Source organism: Emydura macquarii, unplaced genomic scaffold, assembly GCF_026122565.2.
Source record: "Emydura macquarii macquarii isolate MOO-44397 ecotype Brisbane River unplaced genomic scaffold, CSIRO-AGI_Emac_v2 contig_1263, whole genome shotgun sequence".
In the NCBI taxonomy this organism is placed as follows: Eukaryota; Metazoa; Chordata; order Testudines; family Chelidae; genus Emydura; species Emydura macquarii.
Genome location: NW_027131400.1, coordinates 10,287,781 through 10,306,019, shown reverse-complemented (window position 1 = coordinate 10,306,019; position 18,239 = coordinate 10,287,781). Strand labels below are relative to the sequence as shown.

General features: G+C 38.3%; 1 protein-coding gene across 3 annotated transcripts in view; it reads right to left on the bottom strand.

Annotated features, from left to right (window-relative positions):
* Positions 1 to 18,239, bottom strand: part of VPS41 (VPS41 subunit of HOPS complex) — a 150,199-nt gene that overhangs the window by 91,171 nt on the left and 40,789 nt on the right. For all 3 annotated transcript variants that reach the window (XM_067550401.1, XM_067550400.1, XM_067550402.1), the window contains 3 exons: positions 9,731 to 9,805; positions 3,929 to 3,991; positions 3,047 to 3,112 (listed from right to left, as the gene is read on the bottom strand). In XM_067550401.1, coding sequence (XP_067406502.1) covers positions 3,047 to 3,112; positions 3,929 to 3,991; positions 9,731 to 9,805 — 204 coding nt within the window. The remainder of the gene's footprint in view (positions 1 to 3,046; positions 3,113 to 3,928; positions 3,992 to 9,730; positions 9,806 to 18,239) is intronic.

Genomic DNA, 18,239 nt, shown 5'->3' with positions numbered 1-18,239 from the left:
CACAGGAGGACAGGAGGAGGAGAAAAGAGAGGGCGGTAAATGAAAGTTTAACTTCTGCCAAAACTAATGGGACTACCATAATGGTGTTGGTATTGCATGCCGTCCCTGCTCTAACCTCTTCATGCAGCAGATTAAGATCCAGTTCTATAGGAGCCCATCTGTTCAGAGCCCATAACAGGTCGGGGTATGATTTGCAGACTAAGCGCACAATATGACTGTATTTTTTGTGTTGGGCACAATTTTAAGGTTAATTACAGCAGTGATTTTTTTTAAAATAAATATACTAATAGAATGAAGTTACAAATTTCTAGGGCTGTTTTTTATTATATTGTTAAATACCATATACTAAGATGTCAGTTAAAGTTTTCCCCAAGAGGAAAGTTTTTTCTCAGCAAAAATGAATAGGAAGAGGAGGAAAATGGGCACGCATTAGGAATCAGTATACCATCTCCCAGAGGGCAGACTATAGAACAACCTGTCAAGTAATCAAAGAGAACCAAAGATATGTGTTAAATCCCTGATGGTTTTTTTCTGTTCAGCATCAAGTAAATCCAAATTATTTTACTACCTGACAGAGCTTCCTCTTTCTATGAATTCCCAGTTTCTCTCTCCACATCACCATTACCACCACTGAATGGCTTGACAACTTTGTTGTTGGGAGAGGCATCCATTGATGTGCAATATCTAAACAGTAGTTCCCAAATGGTGGGTTGTGACCCACCAGTGGGTCACATGAAGATTCTAGATGGTTTGTGGGCCAGTGTGGACAGGAGACCCAGAGGGGAGTGGAATAGGGGGCTGGAGAGCAAGCCCGCCAAATATTCACCCCACAGGGCTGGGCCTGGCTCCCACACAGGACACACAGGATTGCAGCATCATTCATTTGAACTTGGCCTGAAGGGGCAGCAGGCCAAACCTGCAGTGACGCTGCAACTGCCTGCGCCTGAGTGGGGAGCCAGGCCCAGCCCTGAGGAACAGGAGCTGCCATTGCATGCTAAGTGCAGAGGGTGCTCATTCTCCAAGCCCTCCACATACCACCCTCCCCTCTGCATCAAGCTGGGATTAGGGTTGCAGTGCCAGAGCAGAGGGTGCTGTTTGAGAACCACTTTAGAATCTAAAGGGCAATGCTAACTCTGGCCAGCCAGCAAGGCTGGCTTAGCCATTCACATAATAGCTATTTTATTTATTTTAAATAATAATAATAATAAATTGTACTGCTGATGGAAAAGAGGTTATTAGTGGCACTAGAAGTTCTGTGTCATCTGGCAAGGCAGATCCAGGTCATTCAGTTTGATGAATTTAAAGGGTCACAATAAATGGCTCCATGAATATAACAAATCACCACATTGCACTGTTTTAATATTTTTTTTTCCTATTTTACCCTAAAATGTACACTGTGAATGATACAGGATCAACTCTGGAACTTATAAACAGTGATGTTGGGATTCAAAATTACATTATTTTTAGGGCTGTCAAATGATTAAAAAAATTAATAGCAATTAATCGTGAGATTTAAAAAATAGTCACAATTAATTACAGTTTTAATCCCAGTGTTAAACAATAAAAATACCAATTTAAATTTATTATAAATCTTTTTGGATGTTTTTCTACATTTTCAAATGTATTGATTTCAATTACAACAAAATAAAAAGTGTACAGTGCTCACTTTATATCATTTTTATTACAAATATTTGCACTGTAAAAATAATAAAAAGACATAGTATTTTTCAATTCACCTCATACAAGTACTGTAGTGCAATTTCTATCATGAAAGTACAACTTAAAAATGTAGAATTTTTATTTATTTATTTATTTTAACATAACTGCACTCAGAAACAAAACAATGTACAACTTCAGAGCCTATGAGTCAAAGCAAGAAGGGGCATACAAATATTTAGCATATCTGGCATGTAAATAGCTTGCAATGCCAGCTACAACAGTGCCATGCGAATGCCAGTTCTCACTTTCAGGTGACATTGTAAATAAGAAGCAGGCTGCATTATATTCCGTAAATGTAAACAAACTTGTTTGTCTTAGCAACTGGCTGAACAAGAAGTAGGACTGAGTGGACTTGTATGCGGTGAATTGAAAAATACTATTTGTTTTGTTTATCTTTTTACAGTGCAAATATTTGTAACAAAATAATAACATGAAGTGATCACTGTACACTTTGCATTGTGTTGTAATTGAAATCAATATATTTGAAAATGTAGAAAAACATCAAAATCATAATAAATTTAAATTGGTATTCTATTATTGTTTAACAGTGCGATTAAAACTGCAATAATCGCAACTTTTTAAAAATCTAGTTAATTTGTTTTGCATTAATCACATGCATTAACTGTGATTAATTGACGACTCATTATTTTGTAGGTATGGAATGAAACGTTATTATCAACTTTAGGAAGACCAAACTGCCTGGAATCAAGGGGTACAAAAGGGACAAAAGTCACTCCTTGTCACACAAACAAGTTCACAACTATGGAGCCTAACTTCTCTCTCAAGAGAGATTTACTCCCTTACAACACAAAAATGAAAACCCAAGACTGACTTAAAGGACAAATGCACTATGACCCAATTTGGTATATCTTGTTTTTATTTATATAGGAAAGGGACAGAGCCAGAAAATAATATATACCACAGAAAATAAGACTTTGGAACAAATTCTGTTTTCAGGTCAAAGGGTTGGAGTTATGAAAAGAAATTGGCCCATGAAGTCCAAATTATTCTCATCGATATTTTGTCACAACAAAAAAACTATGTTTATTATTATTTGTCTTAGTCCTGTCTTTTAAATAATGAAAATGTCCTCCACCTTTTTAAAAAGTGCTAATTTTTCCCACCCAGACTTAAATGTACATATTTTTGTTTTGTTTTTAAAGAATGGATAAAGAGAAGGAAAAAATTACTTCTCTCCGAGGTCCTAGATTTTCAAACAGATAAATATAAATATATATAAAAGATCACTAAATGTATTTATTTTAACAGAAGAATCCATAAGTGTAAGAGGTAGGGAAATCGTAAAGTTATCTAGGATATAGCTTACCTTTTTTCCTCCCGTTACAAACTGTTTGCAGTGGGATCTTACAAACTGAGGGTGGACAGCAACAATCTGTGTTTAAAGGGGGAGAAAAAGTATAATTGCTGAAGTATTTATTTATTTGTTAAATTGCAACATTGAGACCTATATCAACTTTCACTCTATGCAACCTTTGCCTGTAATGGATTGTTACAGTTGTACCTCTTTTACGAAGTAGATAGATTAAAAAAAAAAGGGGGGGTCTTTTCCCATTTAGATGGCATGGAAGCTCCCAAGTGGCCAAAACGCAATATTGTCGGGAAAATATTATCACAGTTCTCTTCCATAAAACAGAATCTTATACCAGAACAACCGCCCTCTTTCCCTCCAAGAAATTTTTCTCTGTAGCCACCTGGCTCTTCACATAACCCTATTATTGCTGCTGTCTGATGACAACCAAGTCATCTATGGCAAGAGAAGCATAACTGACATTTTCCCTCACTATAGAGTGCGTCACCATTGTGATATCATCATCACCCACCACTTTATCCAAGGGTAGATTTAAGATTCTAATCAATTCAAAAATATTGACCTAGCACTTATCAGAACCATCAACATTTATAATCACAGATCTACAAAGACAGGAAACAACGGAAACCTGACAATTTCCTCTCACACTTTGCCTTTTATATTTTAAAAACCTCAATAAAACTCAGACTGTACAAAACCTAGATCAGCTTTTCCCCCCAACCTAACCAGCTCAAAAGCTTATGGACTGAGATAGCTTTTCTAGTGATTTAAATAACATTAAGGCAAAGAATTAGTATTTTTTAGCAACAGAATCAGTGTGACCCTTATTTTATTAAAAGCAACTATAACGTACCTGTTAAGGATTAAAGGAGTACTTACTTTAATAGGACAGTCAAATGTTTCATGAAATTCTTCTCCTGAATACAATCCAAACACCTGCACCTAAAAAGACAGTTAAAATCAAATCACGTAATAATCACTCTTTGACAAACACTGGGAGGTGAACGAAAATGCTAATGCCTAACATGCTTTATTAAAACAATGCAGTACACTTAACAATTCAGAGTTATCTGAAACTTCCTTGGATTCCATTAAGGTATCTCATGAAACCAAACAGTACCAGAGTGCTACTTTGCAAGTAGGTTTTTATAAGCACCACAAGAAATGAGAGTTCTTTTTGCTTTAAGCTGATCACATCTGTTAAAACAGATACTAATTAATAGATATGAAAAGTATTCATATATTCTATAATAAAAAACTCAATGGAACGTATATTAAAAGCTTTTCTTTTTTGAAAAGAAAACTTTTTTTTTTTTTTTTTTTTTTTTTTAAGGTTAATACAGTTCAGCTTCAGAGATGCTTCTTAGAATGCTTTTAAATCTTCAGAAATCTCTTCTCGGCTATAAAGCAAACTACTACAAAATGTAAGGCCTGGTCGACACAATAGAGTTAACTCAACATAAGGCAGCTTACATCAACCTAAATCCGCAAGCATCTACACTACAATGTTGCTCCCGCTGATGTAAGTCTCCCACTACACTGACCTAATAACTCCACCTCCACGAGAGGCGTAGAGCTTACATCGATGTAGTTCGGTCAACACAACGTCCATGCAGACACTGCTTTGCTTACATCGCATTGCTTTGCTGTTGCTGCCTTTGACAGCCTGAGCTGTGAGGCAGCGGGGATCCAGCAGACAGCTCTGGGTGTCAATGCTCCAACAGACAGCCCCCCACAATGCCCCACTTAAGTCAGTGTTAGCACTCCTGGTGAGGATGCACACTGCTGGCAGGAGGAGGGTAGTGTGGAGATGAACAGCAGATTTAATTACTGAGGTGACTGTAGGTTGACCTAACTTAAGTCGACTTAATTTTGTACTGTAACCATGCCCTAAGCACCACAATTTTCATGGCCTTTCCTAAAAGCAGCCAGTAGCACTATGCTTTTTCCCTTTACACTCAGGAATTCCTTTCTGTGAAAAGTTCCCTCTCCTCTGCTAGCGCGTTGAAGTAACTGTTGGTAAATGCTATATAAAACAGTCACCACTGCAGTTACAACTATATACAATAAGTGTTCTCCTTCAATCAGAGCCAAACAGACTAAATACAGCTTCAGCAAACAAAATTATATTCATGAGAGTAGAATTGTCTAATAGGTTTTAAGAATGGAAAAATGTTTTCTTCTCTTTAAATAACAGTTGAGAATAATCAAAGCTATGAATGTAACATAAATGAGGAAATGAAGAAAGAAGAAACAGAAAGATAGAAGATTTATCTAAATTATGTCAATGATCATGTGAATGGAAGGTGAAAAATATTTCTGGAGAAGTGTGGATAAAGACAACACAAAATTGGAATGAATGGAAAACAAAAACCTTAGTTTAAGTCCTTTTAAATGCTACTACCCAGTCCTCGCTAGAGAAAGAGGAGAGGGCTATATATGTACTTGCGGATACTTATTTAGGCTCTTTAGAACTGGGGCCACAAGTTGTAATGGACTCTCCTCCCTGCTTCTAGCAAGCATCATACACACTTGAGAGCCCCATACATTTCAATTACAGGGATGGAAAAGATGCTCTGCAGTGTTGCCAAGTCGGTGCATTACTCATTACTGCATATACAGTCTATAATAACCAGCCTTAAAGAGTGTTACACGTACTGACTGGGGCCAAGTTATTCCTCTGTAGGCTTGAAAATTGTTATTTGCAGACAGCGAGAAGCACCACAGGGCTGTGCTAATGGAAGTCAGCCAGTGAACTACAGATGAATGGGCGATATTCAAGTTGGGATTAACTCTACACCTATAAAAATCATTGGGGTTGGAGATTGGCCAACTTTCCCCTCCCCCCCCAAAAAAATCAACTGACAGCACCTCAGATTCAACAGAGCATACAAAATAATCAAGATGCAGGCAAAGGAAGGGAAGGAAACCAAGGAAAAAGGAGGAAAAATAAGCGGTTAAAACATGAGAACCTCCTACCCACCTTACAAATCAGCCTGTCTATGGGTGACGGGAAGGAGGAACCAACCCTCACCAACCACACTTCTTGAATGAATTAAAACTTAATAACCAAAATTAACATCTGCAGCAGCTGCTAGTATTATAACAGGTACAACAAATATGTAGCACTGTGTTGCACATGCACATAGTAATATATGTTTTCAACATTTATATTCTTTCAGAATTTGGAAGTGAAATGGATCCAGTAAACTAAAGGGAAAATAACCCCACATTATAAAACGTATATTATGTTTACTCAGGGGACATCACACATCAGTTTATCACTCCTTAATGTATTTTATTCTACAAAGAGAAAGTGATTCTTTTCAAATTACAAAGCTATATTGGATTCATCCAGTTCTTCCTTCTGTCTCCACTCAGTTTATCACATTTTTAGGTAATCTAAAAAGCATCCCACAATGGGAGGGCATTATGTTTCACAAATCCTCTGTATCTGATTTTATATACACACACAGTATCTCTATATCTGATTTTAGACCCACATTCTGGGCCTTAAGTATCCCAGTATATGTTTCCTTATACTTAAATGGATAAAAAGGATTGGACTGATTTAGTTGTTTGGTTAGTTTATGGTTTCCAAGTCTGAGACTCTAGTTCTAAAATGTTCTTTGATTCCATATGGACCTGGAAATACTTTATTGCTCTCCACTGGCTTCTACGACTAACTCAGGATCATTGCCCTTTCTCAGTCACAAAAGCTAGCCCAATGCCAGGTTGATGATGGCAGAAGTAAAGAAGGGAAAATGGTGAAAGAAAAATAAAGTGTGTAATTTAGAGGAACACACAAGTGATAAAGCAGGTCATCTCAAAGTTTTCCTTAAAAAATGAATCATCCCCTTCTACCTTTTGCAGATTGACTCATGTCTGAGGAAAATACACTCTTCACCTGGTGCAAAGATCTTTTCCGATAAGACTCTATCTCTTCATTAATTCATAAAGAATACTTGAGGCATCGTAACTGATTCAAAATCCATAGAGATTGTGCTTTGGTGCATTCCCTTTTATCTGAAGCTGCTTTAACAGAATCAAATTTATTTTTCTGTAAATATGTTTATTGATTTTATTATCTGCGTAAGTGTTTTGTACCTACACAATTAGCAATCAGGAAGAGACGGAGCTCTATGAATACTTTCTACCCAGCTTTCATGTAAAGGTTGGTGCTATGGGAAACTAGCTGAAGCTTGGTCGTAATAGTAAAGGCACAAAACCAAAACTTAGAAAAAACTATGATGAATTTCCAGCTTTGCTACGGATTTCATATGTATCCCTGGGCAAGTCACTTAATCTTCTGTGCCTCAGTTTGCCAGATGTAAAAGAGAGAAAATCATGTTAATTTTTGTTGTTAATTTTTATTGGGATAGTGCATAGGAGTCCCAGTGATGGACCAGGCTTCCATTACGACAAGTATTGTATAAACACATAACAAGAACAAACTACTTGCCTCAAGAAGCTTACTATCTAAGTAAAAGACAAGACAGGTACCCCTTGCATATGTACTTAATTTTGCACAATGACAGCACAGTGACATTGAAGGCAATGAAATTACTCAGTGTATAAAGTTAAGTACGCACCTAAAAGCCCTTGTATGATCAGGACCTTAGACAGTAAAGGCTTCTGGGGAGGGACTATCTTGTACAATTGTATGTACAGCACCTAACCTTGGTTGAGGATTCTAAAAGCTACTGTCAAACATAAAATATTAATAATAGTTGTAGTCAAATTTTCCATGCTGCCTCCGTGCTGATGGGCAACTACAGTGTTAAGTTAAATAGTGAGAAATAGCCAAAGCAAGTTGCATATATTGTCTGTAGTTTGATTTATTTTTTCCTGCGCACCCTGCATTACTCACCCTCATTTTCTTTGGATTCCTTAACAGATCCATAACTCTTTTGGGGCAAGCTCAAAAACTTTTGACTTTTGAAGCTCCCTAACCTTTGAAGTCTCCAGATGAACATCTAACTGCTCAATGTGGGGAGATAGTAATGTTCCTAATCTTCAAGAAGAAAAGTGCTCAATACGGCACGCACATTTCAATACTTAACTAGAAATGTGCCAGAAGCAAGACTAGATTGTGAGACAGAGGCTTAGACGGTTTTATGTGCAGCATAATAGTATCTGCCCATGACCATTTGGAGTCACAGGAACAAAAGCTTGATCTAGATATCTGGTAAAACATAATTCATTTTCCAAACTAATGAACATTTTCTAAATAAAGCCACGTGTTACAGTGCACATTAGAAAATAATTGTTTACCCAATATTCGTACTACCGTCTGTGCATTTCGGCAGATTCCTAAAATTAAATTTACAATTATTTAAATTAATTTAGTGAACCACATTTGCATGACTTGAGGGCTCACTCTGTTAGATTCTTATTTCAAATCTAATCCACAGCCACATCCCAGGAGTCCTTACAAAGGGGTATTTTTTTTGCTTTTCAAAAACATTCAAACCCAACAACACTAGCGCAACATATACGATTACCCTTAAGCAATTACTAAGCCTTCCATTATCTTGCTTAGATTACATCACCTGGGCTGAGTTTCTCACAGGTTGTTAAATTCTACAACCCGTTTTGATAGGCACTAGTATCCTAATTAGTGGGTCAAGATACTAACATCAAGATATCTTTGAGAAACACTAGGCTTGGATATATAAGTTGGCTCCATGCATGAGAAGCAATCTCATTTTTTAAAGTAAATAGAAATTAAATGTTTTTTTTTCCTATCACAAGAGCCAACATTAGTTTTAATTTACTGATCCTTAATGGATTGGTGGATTAGGATCACCAAACACTGCTGAATTAGATTAGTGAAAACCATGTTATACTCAGTAAGTGAGATAGATATTAAGAAGTGATTTTTAATGCACTGCATCTGTTTATTAGTAGTATTATTTTCAAGAAGTTTAAATTCACCATGTGCATTAGAATTTTATCACTGCAAACCAACATTAGAAAAGACTGCCACTGACTTAAAAACAAAAAAGACATTCTTATAAGTGGAAAATCAATCACCAAAACCACTAAATGTCGCAGCTCAACATTCCAAGGAAGCAATGATAATTGTTAGTTATACACTGTACAGATGATATATGTCCACATTCAAGGAAGTAGGTGCCAGTTTTTTAGGACTGTACATACATTGATTTTGCATTTATTTAATGTGGCCATTGTAAGACACTTTATTCTTCTGATAAACTATGATTGCTTATCAAAAGATTCTATAATTCAAGAGAAACATTCATAACGTGTGAAAATGAAAACTAGCAGCCCACAGAAATCATGGCCACAAAATCCAATTTTGTGGATTTATAGCAGAAAGGCATTAAACTACTGTCTTGCAGAAGCAGCAGACTAGTCACTGAAGTATAACTGGCATAGCAGTAATGATTAAGGTGACATGTCCTCCTGCAACAGCTGTTAATCAGCTTAATACCAGTTACATTATTGACATTCTTGTAATTACTTTTCCTAAGGCACATTTGTGCAAAATATATTTGACTTTAATTATGAGCATTCATAGGTGAGCCCAGTTCCTGAAACGGAAGATCAAATTACTTATAACACAAGTATTTACTGCACAGATATCATGCGGAACTAAAGTTTAGTACACAAATACTGCCTGGTATCTTTTTAAATATGTAAGTGATTTAGCTGTACCTTGCCATCTTCTGAGCATATGCCCATATGTTCTCCACTTTCATCCAGGCTGATCTGATTGATCTTCACTGGGCTCTATAAAAAGAACATGTAAACTTTAAGAAAAAATTGCATCAATGATCAAATACCTTGCTTCCCCCCCTCCCTCCCCCCAGAATTTAAGCAATAAAATCTCTCTAGTGTTTTAGCTACATGCATTCAAGAAACATAAAAAAGGTCTTTCGATACCAATGCTAAAATATATCTTTGTTTCTAGCCTTGTGCCTAACCTAGAAACCTGACATTTTTCCTAATTACCTAATGCAGGGACTTGGAGCTGTATGTAAAATGCCATACCTCTACAACTCATAGTTTTGAACTGTACAACATGCTCATTGTGAGTCTCTCTTGGCATCAAAATACATTTTTAAGAACATGTTGAAGAATGTTACGTTGGAAGAATTTTCAGTTGTTCTAGTTTGGTCCACGATGATAATAGCCATTATTTTTTGGCCTACAAATCTCTGTTCTAACTCGTTCAGTTCTATCTTTCACACTATCTTGAAAAGGAGGTATTGAAACAAAACAACACAAAACTACACAACCTACATCTTGTCATTACCAAATAATTTCAAAAAAGGCCCTCAAGATTAAATAATTTTTGGTAATGATCTTTACCATTCATTTAAAATAACCATTTTGTTCCATCTGCAGCCCATGAGATTACACAGCATGCCTTTGTATATAATTTAACAGAAGCATCTGCCGTTCTCTTAAATAACACGAGTACTTGTTACATCATTTGAGCACATTTAACATCATACATTTGCTCCAGAGTACTTCAACTAACAAGAACACATCCGACTATCCTCAAGTATCAAAAACTTGCTTATGCACTATGTCAATGATACTCCCATGTACTGTCAAAGTTACAAACAAAACAAATGTCTCATTTTTGTCACTGAAGGATGCTCACCCACCATTTTCAAGATCCCTTACACATTTAAAAAGATTTTGCAAAATCGTCATGAAAATTTAAACAGCCCACACACAAAATACACTCACTCAACACTTACTACTATGCTCAACCTGATGTAAAAAGGCATTATATATTGTACTCACTTGTGAAAAGAAAAATAACCTATCTCTTAGCAGTGTCTACACTAGGTAAATGAATTATCTGTAACTGCACCACCAGGATAGCAGTAATGTAGTGTGTCTAATGCCAATCATGCTATTTCAGATATGGTTTTGTTGCGTGTCCACACTTGCTGTTATAATTACACCGTCTTATATCACAGCTCCTGGCTCAGCAGACTACAGGAGATAGTCTAAGGCCTTCTGGGAGCCTTTAGGAAGCTTAAAGGAAATGTGAGGAAAAGGGATCAAACTCTGAGATATTCAGTTCACTGCCCCATCCCCAATTCTCCATCATGACCTTGAAAGAGTCTGCACGGAGTATTTCTGGTTAGGTCAGCATTCCTATTGCAGGCTGCTCTAAGTAACAGCCTCAGATTCAATAGCTTATCTGTCCAGCTATGTACAGGCTGCTTCAAACCCCTCTGCCTCCTCGCTCCTGTGTGCAAAGACGACATCACCTTTGGTTTCACATATGTTCTTCAAAATTCTACAGACAAGTATTATAAATGCTACATTTAATCACTAAAACGATCATTCCAGAAGAGGATCACCATTGTCAGCTCAGTCCCCCAGAAACCACATTTCATCACTACCCGGCATCTACTGAGTATAGAGTTGAATCAGTACCTGTCCCGATGCGGGTAATCTGGGAATGGTTTCATTGAGGAGATGCAGTGATTTACAATGGGAACAGACACACCATTAATGTCAATGTTGTCAGGTGAGATCAGAGTTCCTTACTGCCTCAGTTTTCAAAAACTCTGGCAACATGTCCTTTCCCTGCTCACCTCATGTACATGTCCACCAGACATCGTGATCTGTGAAGGCCCACATCACCCACCCTTGAGTAACACCCCTTTCTGTTAATATACAGCTGGGCTTGGGATGGAAAAGGGTACTGAACGGACACACGGGTTCCATCAACATTTCCAGCTAAGTTCAAGAATCCCAATTGTTTAAAACCCCCGAGTGATCTCTGGCACACTGGCCACCTGGAATACATCTTCATGAACCACATCATATATTGCCATGCACACTTTCACAGCATCACTCCTTATGGGCTTCCTGAACCCAAACTGGTGCCCAACCAACAGGCAACTATTCCAGGAAGCCAACTACTATTAGGCAAAATTGCCACTCTTTTCCAAAGGGAGCTATGTTCTCACTCTGGTAGACTGGCATGGGAATGAAGGGGCTCTCTCAGTGCGCACCCACACACAAGTCTCCTTTATTTTACCTTATGCAACCATTACCACTCATCACAGCTCTCAATAACAACTTGGTCCCAACAGTCTGTTGTTGTGGTCCAGGTCCTAAACAGAGCTCTGTCTGGTGAAAATTATCTTAAAATATTGCACAGAGCTGATTGTCCCAGGTGTAAGGTGTGCAGAACCACTAAAGCAAATTCTGTCCACAGCTGCTCTTGGTATCTGGCATCTTCACAAGTACTGTGGGAACACCCCTCTCCTCCCTCAATTCAGCCTTCCGACTGCTTTTCAAAACCTCTCTTGCACAACTAGCAGCAAAAGGAGAACAATCATCTTTGTTTCTGTTTTAAGAGAAGGCTTAAGAAATGCCACTTCAACCTCTGTGGCCTCCTCCATGTTCTATGCTATCCAGAAACATCTCTGGCTTTTTGGAAGTATGTAATGAAGATTCATAGATTCATAGAAGATTAGGGTTGGAAGGGACCTCAGGAGGTCATCTAGTCCAACTCCTGCTCAAAGCTGGAGCAACCCCAAATAAATCATCCCAGCCAGGGCTTTGTCAAGCCGCATCTTAAAAATTTCTAAGGATGGAGATTCCACCACCTCCCTAGCTAACCAATTCCAGTGCTTCACCACCCTCCTAGTGAAAAAGCTTTTCCTAATACCCAACCTAGACTTCCCCCACTGCAACTTGAGATCATTGCTCCTTGTTCTGTCATCTACTACCACTGAGAACAGCCTAGCTCCATCCTCCCTGGAACTCCCTTTCAGGTAGATAAAAGCTGCTATCAAATTCCCCATGCCCCCCATTCTTTTCTTCTGCAGACCAAACAAGCCTAGTTCCCTCAGCCTCTCCTTATAAGTCACGTGCTCCAGCTCCCTAATCATTTTTGTTGCCCTCCGCTGGACTCTTTCCAATTTGTCCACATCCTTTCTGTAATGGGGGCCCCAAAACTGGACACAGTACTCCAAATGTGGCCTCACCAATCCTGAATAGAGGGGAATAATCATTTCCCTCAATCTGATGGCAATACTCATACTTAAGCAGGTGTGGAGTCAAAGAATTAATCATAAAATTGATTAATAGAATGCCTGGTCTGAAACTGGTCATAGAAGGCCTGGCCTGAAGTTGTAGCCTGAAACTGAAATAGAAGCCCCAGGCTAAACCATTAACAGAATGCCTCAACTGAAATTAGAATAAAGATGTTAAAATCCCACAAGAGGTCTCTGAACCACACCCGAGAGGCAAGTTCTCTTTTATGAGCCTTAAGCCTTATTGAAGTCTGTGAACAGACTTCACCTGTTTCTATAAGTACCATTACCTGCCCCCCTTTGTCTTACCGGCCCCATAGAAACTCCCTCCATACAAATTAGCTTTTGAACAAGTATTGTTTCACCAAGCACCTTCAGGAGTTAACCAGGGTCCCTGAAAACTACATTGTATACTCAAGTGACTCATTGGGCGTTCCTGTGAGGGCGTCTGGTGTGCCCCACTGTGCATTGTGATTGTCTTTCCTAAGTATAAACTGTTAATCAAATTCCACTATACAATCAACATGTAAATGAACCTAAGCAACCCCTATATAAATCTTTTGTATCTGGTAGCCAGGGGAAGTACATTTGCCCCGCATCCAGACATGCTGCTTGACTTCCCTATAGCCACCTGGGTTTTCCCTATGGCTATAGTATTCCCCGTAGGTATGGTTATGTGATTGTGTGTGTCACAATTAAAGCTGCACCCGATCCAACTCTAAAATGTAGCAGTGTGATTCTTTTCGACGACACAGCCATTACCCTTCGTGGCAATAAGGGACACTTTTGATTCACATCCAGCTTCTTGTCCATTGTAACACTGTCCATTCAGGTCCTTTTCTGCAGAACTGCTGCCTAGCCAGTCGGTCCCCAGTCTGTAGGCATGCATGGGATTCTTCCGTTCTAAGTGCAGGACTCTGTATTTATGCTTGCTGAACCTCACCAGATTTTTTTTGGCCCAATCCTCCAAGTTGTCTGGGTCACTCTGTTTCCTATCCCTACCCGCCAGCATATCTATCACTCCTCCCAGTTTAGTGTCATCTGCAAACTTGCTGAGGGTGCAATCCGCCCCATCCACCAGATCATTAATGAAGATGTTGAACAAAACCAGCCCCAGAGCTGACCCCTGGGGAACTCCACTTGTTACTGGCTGCCAACTAGACATCAAGCTGTGGAACACTACCTGTTGAGCCCAATGATCCAGCCAGCTTTCTATCCATCTTGTAGTCCATTCATCCAACCCATAGTTCTTTAACTTGCTGATAAGAATACTGTGGGAGACCATATCAAAAGCTTTGCTAAAGTCAAGGTATATCACGTCCATCGCTTTCCCTACATCCAGAGAGCCAGTCATCTCATCGTAGAGGCAATCAGGCTGGTTAGGTATGACTTGCCCCTGGTGAACCTATGCTAATTGTTCCTGATCACCTTCCTCTCTTCAAAGTGCCTCAAAATGGATTCCTTGAGGACCTGCTCCATGATTTTCCCAGGGACTGAGGTGAGGCTGACTGGTGTGATTCAGTCCAGTGTGTCATGAAAGGGGCACATTTTCTGTCCTGAGCTGGACCTACTGTTGTTATTGTCACAGCTTTCTTACAAAGGACCCACAATCCCCTTATCTTCTTGATTCTAGAACATCCACCTTGGCCATTGTCACTCAGACACCTGGTCATAGGCTAAACTGTAATGAATGAGTTCAGTTGTCCCAGTATCTCCTCATCTTCCTACATTGCCAATAGTGCCCACATGTCAGCCTCAGCACAGCTAGCCGCATATGGCCTTCTCTTGGACGTGCCACTAACAGAATTAGAGGGAGCTGACTATGTGAAAACAGCACATGACTGAACCCCTCAGGGTGCACAGCTATATTTGTACAGGTATGTAGGTTCTCTCTGCAGTGCAGTATAGACAGCAGACCAGGTAGATTACGTAAGCGGTGACAAATGCATTGTGGGATGGTAGGGAAACAAATCTGCGCACTCGTAAAAAATAGTACGGTGAAGTATCACATGATAATTACTTTTGCTCAAAGCATATTGGTGCTAAAACACCCGTGGCACATCTGGGTGGATGCAAGGAATGCTTTCACAAACATGTTTAGATGGCACCAAACAGGTGGCTAGCAAGCCAAATATATTTCTAAAATAGACAAGGGCCTGGAGTGAGTAGAATTTTGCAAGGTTACTTGGCAGCATTCAGACTTTTCAGTTAATGTTCTCCACATTTTCACACTGTGCTTTGGAGTCATTAACATTTTTATATAAAAGTTAGGTTATGGTTAAAGATGTTGTTGTGTAAAATCAGCATCTTATTACTCAACCTGTCTGCTTTGTGTGCGTCTTCTATTCATATCAGTTTGCTTTCATGACAAAAAAGTTATTGTTATTTGCACTACAAAGAAGCTACAGCTACGGAAGATCAAAGTGGAAGTAATCAAAATCAGATATACTTGCTGCTCGTCAACCAAACTGGCAGCTAAGTTTCAACTGCAGAAACATTATAGCTGGCAATGATTCACAAAGCAGAAAGAATGTGGACGGATTTTTTTCAAAGCACAAGCTGAGTTTGTGGTGCCGGCAATTGGACAATTCTCCTGACTTGTAATCTCAGCAACTCAACCTAGAGGTCAGTGAGTGGTGATAAACCTTTTTGTGTGTATTGTGGTGTATTCTTTTTAAACAGCCAAGTGTGAATATTAAACACACTACTTAAAATAAAGAATTACCCATGAGTTTAAAAAAATGATATCTTACACAAAACACAAGGAACTTGTGAATCCAGAACCAAATAATAGTCAAGTCTGCAATTATCAAAGTTATGTTCTACTTGTCAGCCATCCAGAACTTACCTAGAGTTACCTAGCACTTCTTGAATTCAGACTACAGATAGCAAAAGGCTAGACCTGTTATCTAAACTGATGCACTTCTAAAAATAGTGCCAAGTCATCTTTTTATATTAGAAGCCTTAAAAACTGTATTAATGTACCAACCAACGAGGCTGAGTTTGCATTCAGCCATATTCATATCTGTCAACAGCTTGTAGAGAATGTTGGTTTTTCAGCAAACAAGAAATGCACAAAGATGTTGTACATTTTTCCCTCTTGCTCCTAGGTTTCTTCATTAAATTTTATGGTGGAGTAAAAAAAGTCACAAATGTAAAAGACCAGAAAATAAAATAAAAACACTATGTGCACATCTTTATTTACTCAGCCACCACCACACACATACAGCTGCCGTCCTTTATTTTTTTAAACCTGATTTCAACTGGTGTATGCAAGAGTTTTATTGGTCTGCCATACACGACAGGTTTTTAAAAGTAGAAAGGGAACAAACTCCCTACACATATAGTCTGCCACCTTTACTCAATATAAAAATGAAAGAGGAGGAGCTAGCCAGTGGTAGGAAGTAGACATTTATTCACTACCTTGTTAAAATATGGAAGAAAAATTAGATTACCCAGTGGGCTGCAGGGTATTTTTTGTTTTGTAATTTTTAAGTGGATAGATTTATAACTACTTTATTTTAAAAAGGAGAAAAAATTGAGATGCTGCTTCTTTTTAAAAACCCACACATTATAAGCAATGGAAGCAAGGTTCAAATCCATTCATTAGGAACACCAGTATCATTCAGTGAATAATAATGGAGATGCTGGGCCCTAGATCACAAACTTACTGGACACATTGCTTTTGAAGTGGGTAAAAAGTATCAATGACACTACTCAAAATAGTTAGGCCAGATAGTAAGTGTTTACAGGATCAGGTCCTTAGGTTGTAAATCCTTTGGGACAGGAACCATGACTTACCTGTTTGTGAAGCACCAACCACACGTATGGTATTGTATAAATAACGTTAAACCAAATATTTAAAAACATGGAACAAAAGGAGTATGCTTTAACCCTGGCAGTACAGAGGATCCACTCCAGTTATGAAGGACTCAACTGAAATGATTCACTTCAGAACAAAATCAGAATTTCATAAAGAAAGTATGGCAGTTGTGGTGCAAGAGGAGGAAGAGTCTTCAGCTGAATTTCCATTTGCTGCAGTTTTTTTTCTGATGGAGACATGTTTGGAATTCTGGACCATATAAGTAAGTTTGACTGTTCAAAAATCAATAATGTCAACCTGACACAATAGACCAAAAAATGTTATCTTAATGGGGGTGGGGGAAAGTTTAGGGAAAGGGGAAAAAAAGGCCAGTAGGCATCTTCTACATAATACAGGAATTTGCAAAACCCTAAATTTGAAGGAAAGGAAGTCAAGTAACTGCCAACAAATGCTCCTCATGTGATAATCAATTACCTAATATAAAATGCCTGAAATAAATACACTTAGTATGGATTATGTCAGCTCTTCAATTAGGAATAAATTCACAGCCATTCATGAAGCCTCTTTTAATTGTGTTCTTTGTGGCAACTCCTTCTCCCTTGACACTCATCATCATCCCACCTTATACTATCAGTCCCTCAATGGTGAACCTCAGAAATCAATCTGCTAATGTATAATTTGTAAAGCTCCTCTGACTAACAAATGGATAATTGATTCTTTCACAAATGCTGCATCCCCATGGATATGAAGTGGAATGAAAAAGAAACCTAAGACTGGATTTCACTTGAATTCTGTGAGACATGCAATATTTACAAGCTAGAAATCTAAACGTTTTAATAGTTGTCTGTGACTTCATGCCTTTTAGCCACGGTTAGTGAGCAAGCAATACACACATTATGGGTGTGAAAAGCAATCTAATGCTCGATCATACTTATGGCAAAGTAAAATCAGCTTTAAGAGGCCCCCATTGATAACACACCAGAGATAATAAGCATTTCCATCCAGTCTTTAAAAATACTTTTCTTAAACCATTCATAGCTTAACAAAAACATAACCTAACCCAAAGTTCAGTACCAAATAAATGCTTCCAAAAGAAAAGGATTCAGAGTTATTTCTGCAATACAAGGTGATCATCATTTCTTGGTTCAAGCACCAACTACTGTGCTAACACAATATCATTAAGAACACAAAAATACTGTCAGATTCTGTGTCCGTAGCTAACCCTCACTAGTTGCTGAAAATTGATTTTTTTTGTGTGTGTGGAGAGATTAATTTGTCTCCTGCTGGTGCCTCTTGATTATTTTAATAAATTTATATTTGTACCCAT